The sequence below is a fragment of the Alosa sapidissima genome, chromosome 1, assembly GCF_018492685.1.
Source record: "Alosa sapidissima isolate fAloSap1 chromosome 1, fAloSap1.pri, whole genome shotgun sequence".
NCBI lineage: Eukaryota > Metazoa > Chordata > Actinopteri > Clupeiformes > Clupeidae > Alosa > Alosa sapidissima.
This window is the reverse complement of record NC_055957.1, coordinates 19,673,460-19,696,049: the sequence shown is the minus strand read 5'-3', so window position 1 is coordinate 19,696,049 and position 22,590 is coordinate 19,673,460. Positions and strand designations below refer to the sequence as shown.

The following is a 22,590-nucleotide window of genomic DNA, read 5'->3' as shown; positions in this document are numbered from 1 at the left end:
GTGTGTCAGAGAGAGAGAAAGAGAAAGAGAGAAAGAGAATGGCTGAGAAAGAGAGAGAACGTGTGTGGGCTGGGCCTGTCTGAACCTGCCCAGAACAAACCTGCGCAGTCACAGATCACCACGGAGGGTGTGTAAGTGCGTAGATGTGTGTGTGTGTGTGTGTGTAGATGTGTGTGTGTGTGTAAGAATCTCTCTAAGTTATGTGTGGAGGTTTGCAGGATAATGTATTGCTATATGCAAAGCAAAGTGTGCTTACATATTTGTGTGAGTACGTACATATTAGGGAGTGCACCAATGTACATGACAAATATGGGCTTGAGTGAGCATTCCTGAAATCTGTATGCAACAGACATGGAGTGTTTGAAATCACACAAGAAGGAGCATATGAGCGAATCTAGTGGTGGTGGTGTGTCGCGTGTGTGTTAGTGTGTGTGAAACTTCACATTTCAGGCAGTGACCACAGTGAAAGGCCAACAGCTGCTGAAAGGCTGAATGCTTCCCAGGCCAGCCATTATGCAACCTGCCCCCAGAACCATGTCTGACATTTCTGAAATAGTTATTCAAGATGGAGCTGAGCGCATGGCTGGTGGGGGTTTTGTGCTTTTGGGAGGTGGGGTGGGGTGTATGTGGAGCACTGGATCCCACCCAAGAGACTGATAATGGGGTACAGGGAGCCAGTTCTCTCTCGTTTTTAAAGCCACACATACATGCACACATGAACACACTCACTCGTTGCTCATTGAAAGACGCACAATCCCTCCCTCTTTCAGCCACACACACACACATTCTCTTTGCATCATTAACCATCCAGATCATAGGTCAGTTTGTTGGTATTTTAAACCTTCTGTGCAAATGCTGGTTTAAGACCTCTCACTTCAAACTCACTCACACACTTACAAATCGACCACAGAATGGATTTGTTGGTGGAGCCATGCAGTTTTGCTACACTACACACACACACACACACACACACACACACACACACACACACACACACACACACACACCACTTCTAGCCCCACCCTCTCCTCCCACTCCATGGCTGTGTTGAACCTGTATATGTATCTCCCATATCCAACCCTCCACCCCTAAACCAGCAGCACCACCCGAGCAGGACACAGGAAATCCAGGCCCCAGGCTGGGCCCCAGGAGAGGGAGCATGACTTCCTGTGTCGTAAGCGGATGGGAAGCCGAGTCCGTTGGGCTGGGAGGAGGTTAGATGAGGCTCTTCCTTCACTAAAAGGAAGCCAGTGTCTAATAGGTTCATCTGAGTTTTTCATCCATATGGATTATTTAATACCACTGGGCAGGGCTTTCAGTGCTACAGATCTTATTAAACTGCCCTCAAAGATGTGGAATGCTGTCGAACAGAACCAACAAGAATCAGAGCAACAATTCAAAGCAGGTGGTGACTTGCACGTCAGTATTGATTATTTACCTGCTAGGTTCTCTTTATGGCTGACCCCAGAACAGGAGAGAGTGTTTAATCTGACAACTAGCCAGGGAAAGCCCAGCTCTTAGACCAGCCCTGTTTCAGCACACAACTGCACTCAATCACAGTCTAGCTGACCAGTTAACATAACCTGAGCAACCGCCAGAAACGCCACCCATATTTGACTGCAACCATGCACACTGGAGTCTCTTTGATCAATCCACATCTGCTGCCCGTCTTGAGCAACAGTGCACCTGATTCCACTTCACCCAGATCAAGCAGCTGATTAGGGACATCAGCGTTTCCTCTCCCTCTCTCTAAGGATGAGACGGTCCCACCCACATGCTGCAGACTCTCATGAGATTCATTCAGGCGTAAATACATGAGAGTGGAGGACAGGGACGACCCATAGAAGCTCCCATCCAGAAACACACAGCAGTTCACAGCAGTCCACTAACCATGAGGATGCATTACACACTCAGTCTTATTTATCTCGCTAGACACATGAAACCACACGACCATGCACACTCACACACAACCATGCACACTCACACACAACCATGCACGCTCACACAACCATGCACACGCACACTCACACATAACCATGCACACACACACACAACCATGCACACTCACACACAACCATTGCAGTGTTTCCCATACATTGACTAATGTGTGGCGGGATGCCACGAAATAAAAATTGGCCGCCACAGATTAATATTCTATGTTTAATTTAATTTAAATTAAATTTAAGGTCAAATCCTTGCATTGCCATTGAGCTGCGCTTTTTACGCACGCAGCCTTTCCTTGCCCCACCCCTCTCGTAGCCGGCTGCCACTTTTAACTATGTAGAAAACGTTATGAATTGCATCCACACATCAGCAGCCTTTCAACTGTGTTACAATTGCAAGGGTTCCCTCAAACGTCTTAAAGTGACAGGCACTCAATTAGACCTGTTCCAGAAGCCTCTCTGAGTTCTCACACATACCTATGCATACACTCAAACACTCTGTCTATAACATACACACAGACACTCTTCTACAACCTTGATAAAGTTGCTGAAGAACGTGGTCATGGCAACTGGCATCAGTGAGCGCAATGCAGAGCAGGAGACTCATGACTCAAGAAAGCATATTAACAGATAAAAATGTTAAGATTTGCATTCAACCAACATCTAGTCAATTGTGTTGTGACAGTGTTTCTGTAATTCGTGCTGCTTTTACAAGGCAAGGAGATGAACAGCTAAAGCCAAGGGGAAGGGTTTGATTTCCTCTGGGAGCCTGAGAACCTCTCAATCAATAAGCAAAAATCACTGCACTCATTGGAACTGGATAAGAGCATGTGTGAAACAACATGCAAAAAGCCACATGAAAACAAGACACACAAAGTACACATATCTAAAAACAATGTGCTCTGCGATTTGAGAACAAACATAAAAACACATTATGTAGACTGACATCCTAGCATTAAAAGACACATACATAGACACACACACTAACATACACACACACACACACACAATCATAATGTTTTGTAGCACAGTCATTCTCAATCATCCAGCGGCTCCCTTCTTGTCGGACTCGTGGATGAGGCAGCCTGTATTGGATTGTGGTCAGCCAAGCGGAATGGAGGCCATTGATCAATAGCTATTAGCTTGAATGTAGGAGTCCAAACAGGCTTATGTCAACTGCAGGGAGCTTGCAGAAACAACTTGAGTCGATGCTACCACCGCTGGTGTGTTACAGGTTGGGCTATCATGGCATGGTGAATCTGTAGCCTGCAAGCCAAAAACTCCTAATGTATTAGCATCCAACAACCTACATGAAGTACATTCAATTGGACTGGATTTGTTTTCGTGTGGTTTATTCTGCGTAAAATACACAAACCAAGAGTGACTGGAGTTCATAGCGTTTCATGCCATCATTATTCAAACAGACCACACAGACGCTGAACAATGCAGAAAGAACATAATGAAATGGACCAGAGCACATTAGTTTTGTGCGGAATCTGTGCATGTGGAATTCACCGGAAGAGCCAAGAATTCCATGTTAAAACAGCCCTTTAGGCAAGAGCAGAAAGATACATGAATTAGGTTAGACTAGTCTCAATAGATTTGAAAAGGAATCCAACATACAGAACAGAAAATGTGTAGTTGTAGGGGTCAGTCGTTCAGCACTTATCACTTCCGTGCCAGCTCTGCAGAACTCTCTTTGCTCTAGCTGAATTCAGGGAGACCAGCTTCATCTGTCCACATACAAATGAAAGCCCCATCTCCTGCTACAGATCATTACCACACACCAGTAGCATCGCTCCACTACATCATACAAACTGATACAAAGTTAACCTCACATCGGAGTCTTCTGTGTGTGCGTGTGCGTATGTGTATGTGTGTGTGTGTGTGTGTGTGTGTGTGTGTGTGTGTGTGTGTGTGTGTGTGTGTGTGTGTGTGTGTGATATATATATATATATATATATATATATATATATATATATATATATATATATATATATATATATATATGTGTATGTGTGTGTCCAAAATATGGCTGCCATGGAATGTACATAGCACATCATGACAGAATAGTAGACCTCATAGTGAAAGACATATCAAACCATTTTCCACCCTCAGTAAGAATGTAGGCTACAAACATTCTCAGGTAAAACCATCCATGTTTCAGCAATAGTAACCCTAGTACTTTCTTACACCTGGTTGCCAATACACCAGATGTTATTACACGGCTCTTCATAATGCTGCAGAATGTTCCATTCCCTTGAATGGGCCTTCCCAACGTTCGGTGGTCTGCTAATTCTCAATAACAGAACGTTACTAAGTATAACAGACCACTGTCAAGGAAAATGGGCTTTGTGGTTCTATTTCTCCGCTGCGCGTCGGGGTCCGGTTCGACCTGTCGGGACTTATTTTCCCAATAATGACCGGCGTTCTATACATTATCCCTTACTTATCATCAATGAGGAGTCCAGTGAGCTGTACATTGTGGAGGTACTAGTGCTGGGCAGTATACCGGTTCACACCGTATACTGGTGTATATTTTCATTATGATATTAATTTTTAATATACCGCCAACTTTTAGGAACGCTGTGACGCACGACACTGTTTCAGACGGGACCCTTTTCAATGTGGCGCTTCTAAACACGCATTCATGGTGCGACTGCGAGACGTGGTGAGGGTAAACACAAACTCGTTTTCATATTTGAAAAACACAGACTACTCGTTTTCATATTTGGTAGCCTAGGACACATACACAGATTGGTAGTAAGAGGGCTGCAACAACTTGGGATGGCTAAAAAGAGGCTAAACAGCTTGCAAAGTACTGTGCCATCTCTGCTATTATTTGCAGCCGCCACATATGGCGGAGACGTTGCTACTTATACAATATTATTATATTGTGCTTGTTAAGTGATATTGTGAAGACCATGCTCCATGCCACTGGTGCGTGATTTTGCGTATGTATTGTACTGCATCCTTAATATTTGTGTCCCTGTACCATTTTCTTCATGTGGACATAAATAAATGGTTAATGTGTGTGTGTTCATGTAGTATATAGACAAACAGAAAAAAGTCTGCTCCTTCTTCCAATAGCCCTCTCTGTGTTCCAGACACGAGGAGTCAGCCTTGACCATGTGACCCGGATGGAAAGTGTTTGAAAACAAAGGCCGCCTGCTCGAGACAGCGCTCTGACGTCACCACCACCCCGACAGACGCCCACCGCTCCTGCCCTCCCCTGCACCGCTCCCTCACTCACTCGTTCCTTCTCCTCTAAAGTCCTCGCACCTCCCTCTCTCTCTCTCTCTCTCTCTCAGAAGGTCACCAGTGTACAGTGCCAGCATGAGTCAATAGTACCCTTCTACACGCCCCTCCCCTTCTCCTCCTCTCCTCCTTTCTCACTCACTATCTCCCTAATCTGCCCTGTGTCCCTGCTTCAGGCCGGGCCTACAATCTCACTCCTTCACACAGCAGCTCTTTCCTACATCTGTCTCTCACTCTTGATCCCTCCCCGATTCCCTTCGCTTGCCCAACCCCCCCCCCCCCTCCCTCCCTCCCCCCTTCTCTCAAAGTCACATGCCTCCGCCAAAGCTGCGTAGCTCAGATTCAACACATTCCTCTGGCCTGAGCAGCCGCTGTTCACATGATAGGAATGAGAACGAGAGACAGAGAGCGAAAAGGAGACAGTAAAGCAAAGCACAGAGGAAAGCCGAGAATGTGTGGGAGAAACAGAGAGAGAGAGAGTGAGAGTGTGTGTGTATGCATGCTTGTATGACAAGAGAGACAGACAGAGTGTGTGCATGTGTGTGAAGAGAGAGAGATGGCACAGGCTAGTAAAGAGCAAAGATGGCAGCAGTGCTGTAGGCCCAGACAATTGGCCTTTTTTAGCGGCTGGCGCGGTGTGGTTTGGCATGCTGATCCCAGCCGGGCAGCAGCCGGTCATAGCGCCCCGCACCAGCGGAGCTCGGAACCCGCCTCTGTCTGACTGCCCCGCCGTCTGGCTGTCCTCTGAATTAAGAAACACACTTTAAAAACAGAAGCTTTGGAGTGCCTCAAGGTCCTATTTAGAGCTTGTATTCTACATCAAACAGCTCAGATTATGCATAGAACCCTTCTCCAGCTTTGGTGCAGTCTTCAGCTTCTGAGTGGAAAAGTAACATTGTATGGGTTCTTTGAGAGGCATATGGTAAAGAAACCTCTTTCGTAAGAGCACAGCTCAGTTGGCCAGAGTCTGTAATCTAGATATCGATGCATCTCTAGGTTTCATGCTTACTAACCGTAGTCAAGTTAAGTATAATGAAACATTAGGACACTGAGAATGCAAAAAAGAATCACTTTTGTTTTTGCCACAAGTGAGTTGCTTGTTGCAGTGTTTTCTACGTGCACTTGACAGTGTGAATGATCGCATGTGTGGATCCACTGAAGAAGTCACACTGTAGTGTGTGGACACAAGCATTACTCACAGAGATCAGTCCCATTCAACAGGTCTACCTCACCAAAACAGAGCCTGTCGTAGGTGTACTGCGGTCCACACCTTATTTACTCAGTCAATACATTTCCACAGAACTTAGAAATTTAGCGCCAGAATATAGCTAAATAAACATTTCCTACCTGCTGACAAGATAATCTTGATCCAAATAGATTACTTAGAGCTGTTGCTCACGTGGGACAATGTGACTTAGTTAATATGACCGAGTCAATACAAGAGAAGTGACACTACAAGCTTCAATCCAAACAAATAGGCACAATAGAGATAAGAGCCATCCAAGGCACCGCGTGGATATACTGAAGCCGAAAGCCAACGGTTTGGGAGCCGCAGCAAATCGAGCACCTGCCAGCACCCCACACCTGCAGACCATAAAACCTCCTACTGACAACCAATGATCTCCCGACCAGGCTCCATTCACACAACCGTCCATGAGAAAAGCAGCCCTTTCTGAAGAGATAGATAGATAGATAGATAGATACTTTATTGATCCCCAGGGGAAATTCAAGGAAACTTACTTACTTAAAGAGTACTTTCTTTAAAATGATATGTGTCAACACAGCACACACACACACATACATACATAGAAACGCATGCGTGAAAACTCTTATAGACTTACGGAAACGAAAGAAAAGAAGAAAATAAAAGTTGCATTCAAACCTTGAATCTGGTTCAAATATGTAAAAAGCTGAAGTCCAGCATGCAAGGAGTTTCTGAGAGTTCCACGTGAACCTGGTGGAGGGGAAAGTGCGCGGTCCAGGTCGAGGAAGCGCTCCGGAGTGTTTCACTCAGAGGCAAGGAGAGGGAGCCCAACTGAGCCCACTCTTCACGTCCAACTGCAGCCTCCACACACAGCAGGGTCTACACTTTAGGAATGAGTGTGTGTGTGTGTGTGTGTGTGTGTGTGTATGTGAGAGTGAGTGTGTGTGTGTATGACTCCCTCCCTCTGTCTCTTTCCTCCACACACGCACTCTCACAAGTGCAGCGCTTCCCTGGCTTGGGGCCAGCCTGGAGATATCGAGCTGAGCAGTAGAAGCCTCTTAATGCAATCAGGGACCACGGCCACTGGAGTCTCACAGAGGACTGTCACTGAGAACCGCCTTCCCTTCTCACACACACACACACACACACACACACACTTGTCTCTCACACTCCTTCCCTCTCACCCTTACACACAGATCTAGGGTGTGGGTGGAGATGTGGGGGCAGCAGGACCCAGGCAGGCTTACAGTAACCTGAGAAATGACGCAGGGAGGCCGCGGCATTTCACAGCTTGTCTCCAACTGACCTCCCCATCCCCCACACCACTACTCTCTCTGCCACACCGCCATGATGGATTCCACCTGAGCTGTGTGTGTGTGTGTGTGTGTGTGTGTGTGTGTGCGTGCGTGCGTGTATGCGCACGTGTGTGTGTGTGTGTGTGCGTGTGCGTATGCGCATGTGTGTGTGTGTGCATGTACGTGCATGTGTGTGTGTGTGTGTGTGCGTATGCGCATGTGTGCGCGTGTGTGTATGCACATGTGTGTGTGTGTGTGTGTGTGTGTGTGTGTGTGTGTCCTGGGAACACCTCAACCCTGTTCCAAGAAGAGCCTGTGCAGGTTGAGTGGAACTGAGCCTATAGAGGAGTAACAGTGCAGCAGCCATGGGCCCGGCCTCAGAGGAACACAGAGCAGGCTGGAAAACACTGCGTGTGTGCGTGCGCGTGTGTGTGTGTGTGTGTGTGTGTATGTATGTGCATGCGCGCGTGTGTGCGTGTGTGTGTGTATGCGCGTGCGTGTGTGTGCGTGTGTGTGTGTGTGTGTGTGTATGCGCGTGTGTGTGTAAGCGCATGCGTGTGTCTGAGCCTATAGGAGTACCAGTGCAGCAGCCATGGGCCCAGAACGCAGAGCAGGCTGGAAAACACTGCGTGGAGCAAAGGAGAGCAACAGAGAGCAGAGTCCGCCCCCCCCCCCCCAGATGTGATCTAGTTTCAAAGCAGGCCCCTGGGCAGCCCTGGTGCGGACTGAGGCCTAGCATGAGCGGACAATAGCACGGGAACAATACAAACACACCTAAGGTTTGTGGGGCAGTCAAAACCCTAAATGACCCCAATATGACATAGGCAGAGAGTCACAGCCAGAACGCAACCTGGACAACGTGTTTCTCCAGAGTGACCACAGAGTCATGGCACCAGGGAGCAGTGAGGCCCAAAATACAGCACTGGAGCAACACCCGAGAGCAAATCCCTTGCAGACGACTAAAACGGAAACATAAAACTCACTTAGAGAAGCTATTGTAATACATGGGAGGGCTATACTTCAGCAGGAGACACACTCCACCCTCGATCTCTAAACGAGGACACAGATTGGACTAAGAAGTCTCAAAAATAGGCTGGGTGGTGCAGGACTGCTGTAGGCAGGGCGGTGAGAGCCGACGGCAGAGCGATCGCATGCCTGCCTTTCACCAGCAAGTGTTGTTTACATGTGTGCACCACGACAGGTGACACGCGCCCACAGTGAGCACATATGCTAGCCGGGCATTTTGGTCAGTCGTAAAAATCTACACGCAAACAGACATGCAACCACACTCACACACACAACACAATAACAGGCATGATATACGTACATACATACAAACCAGGTGCACCAAGTAAAACAGACGCACACAAGTCAAAGCACAACGTATATAAACACCTCGTGGTACATAAATAGACAAGCACATGCACAAAGTTTCACACACAGACCCCACAACTCTCATAACCCGCATCAGGAAATGGGGTGGAGTTTGTGTATGTGTGTGTAGTGTGTGTATACGAGTAGAGTGTGTGTGTGTGTGGAGAGAGAGTGCGCCATGTGGGCATGTTTATGTGTGTCGTCTGGGGTGAGCGAGTTTATTTTGCTCTCAGTGAATTAAGATGGCCATAAATCAGTGACAGTGGAGTATTAAAGTTTGGCATGGCGCTGGGGGTTGACAGTGGTTAATACGCTGCAGTGAGGTACGGCAACATCCCGCCTGCTTCTACCGACACCCTCACAGGCTCCCCATCACACGCTCTCTTTCTCCCCATCACGCACGCACGCATGCACACACGGGGTAGAGGCAGGGGCTTTCAATGTTCACTTCACTTCACTTGGTTGGAGAGATACACACAAATACCATCCACTAGGCACATCCATCAGATTTATGACATGCACCCAACACCAATCTGGCTCAAAACCAATCTCAAAACACATATAAACACCTTGGTTAGAATAAATCTGCCATTCCGATTAGAATTTTAATTGGAATGAAAGGGGTGGTGTATTCCATTCTCATTCTGGTTGAACAGCCAGGTATACGGTTAATTGGGTTGCTTGTTTTCAAGCAAAAGCAAAAGCAAGGCCCCAGCTGTGGCGCAACTGGCTGGGGCACCTGCACCATACGCCGGCGACCCGGGTTCAATTCCCGCCCCGTGGTCCTTTCCGGATCCCTCCCCTGCTCTCTCTCCCATTCGCTTCCTGTTACACTCCACTGTCACGATCATTAAAGGCATATATAAAAAAAAATTAAAAAAAGCAAGAGCAAAGCAGCAATGCCTATTCCAATCAAAGATTCTATAGCACTTAACCACCTGATCGGAATAGTTTAATTGGAATGACAAAAAACTGTCCATGTAAATGAGGCTACAGATGGTTAAGGCCACTTATTAAAACAACATCCTTAAAGACCTGGCAGTGTAAGGAATCACAAGAAATGATGGGGTTTTACCATCTTTGTTTGTTTGTTTGTTTTTGCTTGCATTCCTTCTTCCAAGATCACTAAAAGCAAGTCAGTTGTTGATTTATAGAAATGGTTAGAGATAAAAACATGCATATTACTAATAAATAAACTCCCTAGGCTTATAAATAAAGAGCTGGCAGTCATATGTCTGTATCCTATGTGGTCTCACAACCCCTTGATCTTTCTACAACACATGCTGTTAGAGATAGTGGGGGGGGGGGGGGGGGCAGTCAAAAAGCAAAGAGAAATTCAGACATGAGAGAGCCTGAAGAACAGAGAGAGGGGGGACACAAAGGCTGCAATGAAGAGGAGAGAGGAAGCGACTGGGACGAGGGAAAAGGAAGACAATGAGCACGAAGAGCCATGCATGGACAGACGAGACAACAGCAAGGCCAAAGAGTGGCACGCTGTCGCTGAGAAGAGGGACGGGAGAAGAAGACCGGGAGAGTGACAGAGTGGGGCAGAGATGGAGAGAGAGGTTATGTAAGAGAGGAAGAGGGGAGCGAGGGCACAGCCTGTGAGGTCCTGAGGGAGGGGAATGGAGGAGGTGGAGGGGGCTGGGAGAGAGGGAGACGGGGAGAGGGAGAGAGAGAGGGAGACGGGGAGAGGGAGAGAGAGAGGGAGAGAGAGAGAGAGGGAGACGGGGAGAGAGAGGGAGAGAAAGAGAGAAAGAGAGGGAGAGAGAGAGGGAGACAGGGAGAGGGAGAGAGAGAGGGAGACAGGGAGAGGGAGGGAGAGAGGGAGACAGGGAGAGGGAGAGAGAGAGAGAGGGAGGGAGAGAGAGGGAGGGAGGGAGAGAGAGAGAGAGAGAGAGAGAGAAAGAGAGAGGGAGACGGGGAGAGGGAGAGAGAGAGAGGGAGGGAGAGAGAGAGAGAGGGAGAGGGAGAGAGAGAGAGAGAGAGAGAGAGGGAGAGAGAGAGGGAGACGGGGAGAGAGAGAGGGAGGGAGAGAGGGAGACGGGGAGAGCTCTGTGGGAGTCGGTGGGAGTCCTCTGCCTCGGCCCCTCTTTCCCTCCAGCCATCTGGTAGCCATCAGCAGCAGGAGCAGCAGCAGCAGCGGAGGAGTCGGAGGGGAGAGCAGGAAGAGGCCGCCGAGCTGAGCCGAGCCTCTGACCGGCGCCATGTAGCACAGCCACGCCTCTCACAGCACCAGAGAGAGAGAGAGAGAGAGAGAGAGAGAGAGAGAGAGAGAGAGGGAGGAGGACAGAGGAAAAGGCAGAGATGGAGAGGGAGGGAGAGAGAGAGAAAACAGATCACGAGAGGGACAGAGGGAGAGAGAAACAAAGGATGAGGGAGGGATGGAGGGGGTTGGGGGAAAGGGTGGAGAGGGGCCTCAGTCAGGCCTGCATTCCTTCCCGCTGCCGCCTGCCAAGAGCATGCTGGGAACGAGTGTGTGTGTGTGTGTGTGTGTGTGTGTGTGCACGTCTGCTTCTCCCACAGTACACGGAATCTCAGCAGCCCCTAATGTTTGCGGCTCCACATGAACACTGATATCAAAGTTTATATCTCCAAACCTGACAACCTTGCCTGCATGTATTTATTTATTTATTGCAGCGTCTTTAGGCCAAATGCCTGTGGGCCCCTTCAACACCATGCTTTTCTAGTGAATTCAGAAGCACCATGAAGATTAATTTAACTGCCTCAATTCTGGATAGCAAGAGTTTTTTTTCCAAATACACAAGATTCTCCCTATTTTTTGTTTACTAGCCATCTGAAGCCTTACAGACATCAGGATCCTTTTCCTTGACCCAGAAGAGCTCTCCTCCTCCAGGACCTGCGGCCCACTATCGTCAGCTGTGTTTCACACACACAGATACACACACACACACACACACACACACACACAGACACACATAGACACACACAGGGACTTGAAAGGAGGAGGGAAGAAACCAAGGAATAGGTTGTGAGGGGTTGTGAGGTTGCCTGGTGCGGTGGTGGTTTTGGGTGCCTGTGGATGTGCACTCCATGCAAGGCCGCGGCTGCTGTCTGTGGCGGAGTTGTGGCTGAAGCGGGTAATCCACACGGCGCTTCTGTGCACTCCACATTCCTCACATAGCTCAGCAGGCCTCACGAATACCTCTCTAATGCATCACCCCCATATAGAATCACACCCAGGCCATTGGGAGGGTGTTATGGGGACGCTACGGGGAAGTTTTAGATGAGTCAGACATACATACACGGAGGGGTTCATCACAGCTAGTCGTGCCTCCTCTGTGTTCAGACTAGAGTGGCACCTTTACACACACAAATACTCATAGTCAAGCAGCGGTCCTCTGTTCTTGACGAAAATAGATTATCTTGCGTCATGGAAAATGTCATGCCTTCAACTTGTTTTACACAGCTGGTGCAGAGACATGAAGTGGGTGCATTTTCCGGAAGAAGCAGTAGGGGGCATAACCAGGACATGTCTTTAAACCACATCATACATGTACAGTATATAGATGCATCTCACACAGTGAGATCAAGTCATCACAAATGGAAGAATCTTTGCCTTGTGCTCATCCCTATAGTGGTTTTCAGAATCTGTGGAACCTCTCAAAGGCCAAACAAAGGCACGCACGCACGCACGCACGCACGCACGCAGTGGCCAGAGGAGTGGTTGAGAGGGTCCTGAGGTGACTGGCCCACAGAGGCAGAGGTATTAATAGACAGCTGTTGTCATCTCTGCCAGAACCCCAGCAGACGTCCAAACGGTGACATTGGACCCATGTGACCATAGTGAGGCCTGCAAATAGGGAAAACTGGGAAGTGACTGGACACACCATGAGCTGGTACCCTTGTGCGAAAACACATGTGCTTGTGCAATGTGCATGTGTGTGCCAGAGAGAGAAAGAGAGGTTATGTCCAAAGATCCTTGATTACTCCACTTTAACCCTCTCTGTTATGTCCTACAGTATGTCCAAAGCAGTTCAATGCTGCAATCCACAGCGACCCAAAGGCCACATGCAGACATGGTATAGTAATTGCAGGCCTTGTGCCAGAGTTGAAGGTAAAGATGTCCTTTCAAAGTGAGGGGAGAAAAGTGTCCTTTCAAAATGTGAGGGGAGAGAACTACACTGTGCCATGAAGTTTCTCCATAATGATCAAGACATAATCCAATTCTGTGTATGTGCACCGAGTGCCAAACAAGGGCAACATTTATACAGCCGCAATAAGAAAAATAAACAAGACAGAGACCGAGAGAGAGAGAGAGAAGAAAATGAGTCTGAATGAGAAGCTATTACAGCATGATGGGTGCCCAGACATAACAGCATCCATGCATGCCGAGACAGAAAGAGAAACCTGCCCTAATACAGGCCCTCATTCCCACCACTGTAATCCTGAACACACACCATAGCTCTAGTAAAACTAAATCAGGCGAGAGACAACTCACATCACTCTCCAGACACTTTGTGGGAACATCAATGCAGAGACAGTGGGGCCCAGACAGGCCCACAGACAAACAGGCAGACAGACAGACGGGCAGGATTTGGGCAGAGTTGTAAAAGGCCAGCTTCAGAAAGGAAAGGTTCTGCCATGTATTGGCTGTACCTGTGCACTTAACATAGATGATTTCACTGATTAGCCAATCTAACTGGCTGAGGAGTTGTGCTAAATATAAATCAGCTGGTTTAGTGAATGGTTGGAACAAATGGCAGGATTTTTACTCTCTGATACTGGACTTTTACACCTCTGGATTTGAAAGGGGGTGCAGGGACAAACAGGAAGTGAGCCACGGAGACAGGCTCAGACAAAGAGGGATAGAGAAGAGAGAAAAAAAACAAGAGGAACAGAAGGCCGATGAGAGATAGAAAGAGTGAGGGCTGGAGTAGGATGACCACATCAGGAAGACCACGGAGGGAGGGTGAGAGATAAAAGCCAATAAAAGGCTTAGTGTGAGGGGAAGAGTCATGCATTGGGAAGAGGATGAGCAAGGAATGGACAGCAACAGATGGACACTGAGTGAGCAGTCACTGGAAACCACCTGAGCTTGTCTCCGCTCTACCGTCTCCCTGGTGATCATGAGCATTCACATGATGCCTTGAAAAATGTCAGGAGCACGCCAAGCCTCTCTCGCCTCCAATAAGCTGGGAAGGCCTGGGAGGCTAGGACTGTGGTTATGCTATTGTTTCAGACAGGGATTGAGTTTCCAAAACAAGCCCATCAACTCAACACAACCAACATCCTGTGCTGAGTAAACAAGCACATAAGTGGAAGTGAAAAGTTAGTCCACAAAAACGGGTCTCAAATGGCATCTTAAAGGTGCTCTAAGCGATGCCACTCGTCTTTTTTAGACTAAAACATTTTATGTCAGTTACTGCAAACATCACCTAACCAACCGCTAGCTGTCTGTGTCCTAAATACACTGTAAAAAAATGAGATCTCTGTGGAGATCAAAAACAACCTGGGCAAACCTAGGCCATAAAAACATAACAAACTGTTCCAGCAAATCACAGATGAGATGCGCGTTTAGGAGAGTTTCAATTGCACGGGAGGGAGGGGGAGGAAGTAGCGAGCTACAGTAGCTCTCTGTTTTGTTTGAAAAGTCAACAGAAGTGACGTTACCGAGCATCATTTAGAGCACCTTTAAATAATATTTTTCACATTTTTCCAAAAGCCCACTGCCCCGAGTGACGGTCTTGTAACATGTTTATATTAGCATTAGCCAAACACATCAATTAAACTCAAACACTTCTGAGATCCATAATCTTAAAACATAGCTACATTCTATTGTTTGCATGCTGTACTGAGCTGGAATGTTAAACTTTGAGTCCACAGACTTCACAGCTATCAAGCAATATAATCCATCGTTTCCCAACCTTGGGGTCGTGACCCCATGTAGGGTCCTCTGAAAGTCAAATGCTGGGCATCTTAAAATTGACCAGTACATTAAATAAAAAAAATATATTAAAAACATCATGATACTAATATCGATCCTTCATTACAATCTAGCTAAGTAAAAATCAACATAGACAGCCCGCATGAGATCTTTGATTGATGTAATCATGCGTGAAAATCAAAGTACCGCTCTCGACTGGATGTTACAGCAGAGATGCGCACTCTCACAACATGTTGTGAATGATTGGGGTCGTCAACGTTTTGCGACATCAAAAACAGGGTCACCTGCCAAAAAATGATACCCCTTGTATGGTAGCAGGCACAAGAACCTGGACGACCCCACACCTGTGGGGCTGGACAATATAATCTGGTGCCCAAGTTAGTGAGTTGAGGGAGTTTAGAACCATTTTCTGCATTACTAGAGCACACTATATTAATGTTTGTGTGTGTGAGGGGGGGGGGGGGGGGGGTGAAAGATGAAATGCTGAAGCATGATGAAGAGACCAATGACTCACTCTGTGTGACTCACATACACTAGCGCACACACACCAACATATTTGTGTATCTTTTCCAGACTGCCTATGCACGAGGGCACGACACGGACCCTATCAGGTTCACCTCAGACAAAGGGCGCTTAAGACAACCACTGGAGAGTGGGACCAGCATGAATTTTTCATGATCACTGCAAGTTTTTTTTCTCTTATTTGTAATAGATTGTTAATAATTGATTACAGCGCCGTGGCCACCCATTTGCAGGCCAGAGCATTGCCGACGGCGCAACCTCGTCGGAGAGAAGGATCAGAGTGAGAGAAGAAGGGATACAGAGTATTTTAAGTGGAAAAATGAAACGTGTGCATTAATAAGTGCCAAAAGCACAGGCAGCTTAGTAAGCCGATCATCAAGACACAAAAGCTTGCTTGTTCTCCAGGATTGTTGTCTGTTTCTTATTTTTCCCTTGTTTGTTTGTTTGTGCAGAGGCTAAGGCCACCACCAGGGTGAACGGGAGGTGAGGTGGACCACGCCATCAAGCCTACGGCCGTTCCACTGGCTAAGCAGATTTAATGAACGGAGCACTGCCCACACACCACGCCTTTAATAACGCACACATCATACATACACAACAGAGCAGAGCCGTGCATAATTAACCACTGTTCTATTGAGTTGGCCCATTTGAAGAGTTCATTAATTTCATACTACGTGCATATACACAAATGGTTCACTAGGTGTTCACTTGGACTTTCATACACACACGCACAAAGGAAACACATTTACGCAACCCATTCGATACACTCAAACACACTCAAACACACACACACACACACACACACACTCACACAAATCAGGGCTTAGTGAAATCTGTGCATATAGGATAGACAGAACATCATAGGAGAGAGAGAGAGAGCGAGAGAGAGAGAAAGAGACATACTTAGAGAGCCGAGAGTGAGGGGGTGAGTGAGAGAGTGAGAGAGAGAGAGACGGATGTTTTCTGTGTTGATTATGAGCAGACTGGGATGTGCGGTCACCATACCCCTTGCCCTACTAAAGACGACAGACAGAAAGAGGCACAGACAGAACTTCAAAAGAAAGAAATAAGAGAAAAAAAGAAATATCAAGAGAGATGTGACAAGAATAAAGAAAACGATGGGCATATAGATGTATGGGTTGTGCAAAATTCCAGAATTAAATTGAAACTGGCTCTTAAATTCCAATTCAATTCTTGAATTTCACTTGCATTTCAATTGAGGTATCAAACAGGAAGCAGAATTGCAATTCGAATTTTGCACAACCCTGATGGACAGCTAGAGAGATTGAGAGAAAAGAGAGACAGAAAGAAAGACAGGAGACAGAGAGGCTGGGAGCATAAGGGTTCGTGTGGTTCAGGGCCAACCCCCTCCTGCTCCACTCTCTCCCCTTGGCCGAGCTGGAAGCAGCTCTGCCTGGGAAAACCAGGGAGCCCAGCCCAACCCAACCCTCCACTTCCTAGTATGAGGAACTGAAACGAGCCAGGGCCCATGTCTCCTTCATCCTCCAGCAGATAGGACACCTAATCAACTAAGGCAATCACAACTACACTAAATAATTAACTCCACACTGCCAGCTATTACTGTACAGAGGCTTTTGAGTCTCTCAGTTGTGTTTGAGGAGTGCTCCGAAAATCCAATACATTACAAAACATTAACATTTCAAGAAAGAAAAAAACAATCACTGCCTGCTAAAACCATAAATCAGACAATGAATAAGGCACGGAGTGTCTAGTCAATGTAGGAAAGAGGAACACACTTCTCAGACCGCCAGATACACACTCATCTCACTGATGTGCATTTGTGGGTATTAGTCTCCTTCCAAAATGGGGGCTCAAAAGGGGAAGCGGAGGTGAGCAATCCCTTGTGATGCTGAGTTGGCAACTTTGCTACTTAATAATCTACTATTATCACTAGAGTTCATATTAACAGGGTTGTGCTCATTCATTCCACATGTGTATTTGAATGTTTTACAAAACATTCGAATGTTTATTGCTTTCAAATTTGATGCAAGGCAGACATGTTGCCCTGTACAACCATGAGCTCTCATAAACAAATCTCCGTGAAGCTAATGCACTGACAGTACCTGGGCTGGCACATGTGTTGTCAATCAAACCTTCAGCCAACAGGGAAGCTGAAGGTTTGGGGCCTCCACTCTAAACTATGGGAAAGGCCTAGGCCACCATGCTATTGGGTACAGATGGATTGGGACGCACAGAGGGAGGAGGGGCTTAAAATGTTGCAGCGAAAAGCTGTGTGTGTGAGAGAGTGTGTGAGTGAGTGAACCCTGGAAGTGAAAAGCACCTGAAAACCACCATAGCTGTGTGTGTGAGCGAGTGAGTGAGAGAGTGAGAGAGTGTGTGAGTGTGTGAATGAGTGAGTGAACCCTGGAAGTGAAAAGCACCATAGCTGCTGCTATGCTTGTGTGCTCTTGGCCTTCACCACGGCAGACTGACTGCTTCACGAGACTGTACAAAGTGTGTGTGTGTATGTGTGTGTGTGTGTGTTCCTTCTGTCTGCCTTTGTAAGCTATCTCTATCCGTCCCTCCTGTCTGCTCTTGGATTTCTCATCCACTGACTTTCTGCATTCCTTTTATTTAGATTCTTCATTTTGCTCCAATACAGCAATGCACAATGCTACAATTGAAATCAGAAATGCACACACTGCAATCCACACACTCACTCACCATCTCTCTCTCTCTCTCTCACTCGCACAAACACACAACCTTGACAATCTTGCTCTAACAATTTGCAATAAGTGCCCAAAGACACAAATGCCACTACCAATTAAAAGCAGAGAAACTGCTTGGGTGAGGGTATGGGCATAACTGAAGTGTCACTGTGAATGGGCAGACCGTGCTCTTTGATTTGGCAAAGCAAGTCTATTGTACTGGCCCTGCCTACCGTTCCTCTCACTGCTGGGTCCGCATGCTGCACCAGTGTGAATAAAGCAGCACTAATGTTGTGTAAGCACATTCTTCACTCGCTCAAATGGCCACAAACACACACATATGGATAGACACGGAGAGGAGGCCATCTGAACTTTAGGAACACCACATCACTCATAGGGAGTACAATAAGGAGTGTGTGTGTGTGTGTGTGTGTGTGTGTGTGTACAGGTGACTATTCTGCTGCTGTTGCTGCTACTGATGAGGACAGGTGTTTGTATGTGTTTGTGCATAAGCTACAGGATGGGAGGGATGGGACAGTCAATGCGAGTGTGTGCATGCGAATGTCAATCTATGCATATCCCCTTCCACATCTACTCCTACACCACTCCACAGAAGACAGACAAAATCAGAGCTTTGGGACAAAAAAATGCATAGAGAAAGAGAATCAGTGGGGCAGTCGTGGGCTACTGGGCTTGGAACCGAAGGGTTGCCGGTTCGATCCCTGACCAGTAGGAACGGCTGAAGTGCCCTTGAGCAAGGCACCTCACCCCTCACTGCTACACCCGAGCGCCGCAATAGCAAGGCAGCTCACTGCTCCGGGTTAGTGTGTGCTTCACCTCACTGTGTATTCACTGTGTGCTCTGTGTGTTCACTAATTCACGGATGGGATAAATGCAGAGACCAAATTCCTTGTATACGCAAGTAAACTTCGCCCAAGAAACCTGATTTACATTTACATAACAGGACAGGAATCAACTAAGCCTCGACTTCCAATATAATGTGCAATTCCTTTGAAAGTCCAATCAAGAGAAGGTTTGAGGTACCTGCTTATTCGTGAGCGCAGAAGCAAAGTTCCACCTCTTGTCATGTCGGACCAGCACACTGGATTTACAGCTTAATATCAATTAGACCTGAGGGCTGAGCAGTGAGTGGGAAACGGAAAGAACTTTGGTCTCAGTCCTCATGTGACGTGAATACACATGTGTATTTGTGTGCATCGCTAACGTGACCAAGTGTGTGTGCGTGTGTGTGAGTGTGACACAGATGCATGTGCTAACTCAGTCACCAGCTTTCCCAGAAACCTCCTGTTCCTAAACCACAAAGACAACAATGAACTCCAAAAGGCTTTTTTTAACTTGTTTTCCTAACGCAACCAAATTCAAATGAGGAACCAAGCACTTCTCTTGGCAGGCACTAGTTGTTTCTGCATCACAATAGAGGACAGAGAAATAGAAAGATTGAGGGATGGAGTGAAAGAGGGAAAGACATTTCCTCAATAATCATGTATGAGTATGTGTGTGTTTGTATATGAACGAAAGAAAGAAAGAAAGAAAGAAAGAAAGAAAGAAAGAAAGAAAGAGAGAGAGAGAGAGAGAAAGAAGTGTGTGTGTGAGAGAGAGAGAGAGAGAGAGAGAGAGAGAGAGAGAGAGAGAGAGAAAAAAAAAAGAGAGAGAGCATGCCAAAGACAGAGAACTTGAGTACTTGTGAAAACATGCCCCCTCACTGAGGCTTCCTCTGGCTAATACAAGTGGTCCAGAGGAGCGTTTTGTTATCCACGATATCCTCCAGCCAACAATGGGTGTCTCCATGACACCTCAGTTTTCAGAAATACAGTTTTCTATTTCTGGCCGAAACTGCATTGTATTGATTTTAATGTGGCGGTAGACAGTGCTTGACGTATCCTAAGCCATATAAATTTTTATATCAAGGTTCAAAATCCCTGTGCAGAGTGCAGAATTGTCAACATTTCAAGCATATTCTAGTTAACCTGTTGAGACTGCACAAGTTATAATGTAAACAGAATGGGGATGATGAAAACCGGTCAGGTTTAGATTGTATTAGGTTGCAACATGAATTATTGAGCAGGTGGTAATTTCATTATAACAAGGTTGTCAACTCTGCAATATAGTTACAGAAGACCAGGTACCATAGATGTGCTGGAATCAGATGAAGTAAGATTGGCAACCGATGGGGATACCTAGGCTACCACATCTCAGAAAATACAAGTCCAGGAATAGCAAAAACTACTGACAGTCACAAAGAACAACTGAAAGCCACAATCCTCTGGAAGTGGCATGGTAGAATAGTGAACCTCTGGTGTGGGAAAATACATAAAACTGAACCCCTGACAGCACCTAAAGTGTGTTGCCTTTATTTACAGTAGCACCATTCGTGTTCAGAGACAACACTTTCCCTGTGGCCTCAGGTCAATAACAGAGTCACATTGGAGGTTTAATTTAAAGGTAAATAAGCTGACCCGTTTTTGCAGCTTTTGCATCAACAAACACAGGTTTCGAATAACTGTTGCTGTAGCCCTCTGCGCAGGACAAAACGACAAAACACTAGGCGCATTCCATCAAAGGAAAAGGTGGGCTAGCAATGGCCGCATTCCTTGGCGCCGCAGAGTCCAACTAAAACCAGTGTAAAAGTCTATAAGCCAAAAACACAACGAGTCGACAAGTAGATAAACTCTCAAAAACCAAAGCTCTATATAGGAAATAGTTTGCTTGGGTAGTTTCTTTTTTCACATGAATATGTGGAGGCGTGTCGTGTAGAATGAAACTAACCATGACTACACAAACAAGCCTTTTTTAGTGTCCCCCTCTCAGTGGAATGCGTGGCGTGCAATTTTAGGACCGTAGGAATAGAACACAACAATACCAGGAATTTGTATGAAACTCAAGAGCAATACTCAGTGGAGATATTGTCAAAGTCCACAATTTTTAGCTCCCACCTTTGTCCCTGAAACAACGCTGCTTTGCTAACTACAATTGTGTAGTTGTCAGCATATACCACAGCTAGCCTGTCGGCTACACTGCCAATAGCAGCCTATATCAGATGACGGGTATTCGAAAGTAGATAGCATTTGCATAAATGTGTGGTTAGTCTCGGCGGTTACAGTAATTGTTATATATTCGATTTTAATAAAGCATTACTTACATAACGTCTCAACTTTTTCTCTGGTGGAGACTTTCTCAACCACCCCGAATGCACCACATCTCCCCCACTCATCTTCTCCCTCGTTTTGCGCCGTGGAGAGGTTTGTGGTGCAAGTTTCAGACGCGAACCTGTGAATGAGAGCCACGAGCGAGTTATATTATATAGATGGAAGAGTAACAATGTTACGTTTGGCTCAAATGTAACAAATGCAACAGCGATAAATACCGTCACTCCTCTCTCTCACACGGCGGTCCACTCTGTATGAGTGGTTCCCAACAGCGACACTTGAGGGCACAAACTCCCCTCGAGTCCCCTAGTCGAGTAGGAAAATGTGCCAAAAGTTGAACACCTAACAGCTATACTGTCCTGAAATATTCCGACAAAAGTGTTTACACTGGTATGTAAACACTTACCCTGGAGGAACAACCCCCGTTTTCGTTTTCAAGACAGGAACCACAGCTACATTCAGCTGCGATTGACACTCGCCAAGTTCGACGTGCACTTAGAAGGTTTTATCTGATTTATTTGTAAGTCGAATCAATCTTTCCTCCCGAAACAGGATGGCAATTCTCTCCAACCTTGACTCCCATTATCGATGCACAAGCTGTACATTAGAGTTGCTCAAAAAATACTTGTTTCGCCGGCCTTCCTCCCAGTTTCGCTCCCCTCGGTTCCTTGTGATTGACAAGCGGGAACGTCGATACTTTCCCTAAACTCAGCCTCCTTCAGACCATGGAGGCAGGGAGAAGGTGGCGTGCAAGAAAAAAACAAGGGGCGTTACACATTATGGGAAATGTAGTCTTCAAACTTAACGTTACTCAGCACAATTCTCCATTACGCAAGGGCTGTTTGGTGCTAGTCGGTGCGCAATAAATCAGTGCTTACAGAGTGTTTAGACAGCTCGATCTCGGACATAGTATTTACATTAGGCCACCGGCCTATTAGAAGTATAGAAGTATAATGCGTGCTCTCCGACTTTTTGACATTATATCCATTTTCTCAAAACTGATTAAATAAAAATCTGAAATCTTAAAATATTAACTGTCATATGAATTTATTGGGAGGCGCATACGATCATACCTATCCTTTAGGCCTCTGTGAATATAGTTTTTAAACGTCATAATTTAAGTTAGAAAATGAATAATAATTTTGAGAAAATTCTTCTGACATAATGATCAAGGGGAACATGAGGATAGCCTACCTTTCCAAGCTGTTTTGTTGTGCTAGCCTAAATTCCTGTTAATAATACGTGGGGAC

General features: G+C 46.4%; 1 protein-coding gene across 7 annotated transcripts in view; it reads right to left on the bottom strand.

Annotated features, from left to right (window-relative positions):
• gab1 (GRB2-associated binding protein 1) overlaps window positions 1-22,072 on the bottom strand; it is a 64,803-nt gene extending 42,731 nt beyond the window's left edge. For 2 of the 7 annotated variants that reach the window (XM_042058435.1, XM_042058463.1), the window contains exons 1-2: window positions 21,559-22,072; window positions 21,334-21,461 (exon numbers count right to left, since the gene is read on the bottom strand). In XM_042058435.1, coding sequence (XP_041914369.1) covers window positions 21,334-21,405 — 72 coding nt within the window. In that variant the 5' untranslated portion in view covers window positions 21,406-21,461; window positions 21,559-22,072. The remainder of the gene's footprint in view (window positions 1-21,333; window positions 21,462-21,558) is intronic. The other 5 variants (XM_042058408.1, XM_042058444.1, XM_042058453.1 and 2 more) reach the window with 3 other exon arrangements.
• Between the last annotated feature and the right edge of the window lie 518 nt (window positions 22,073-22,590).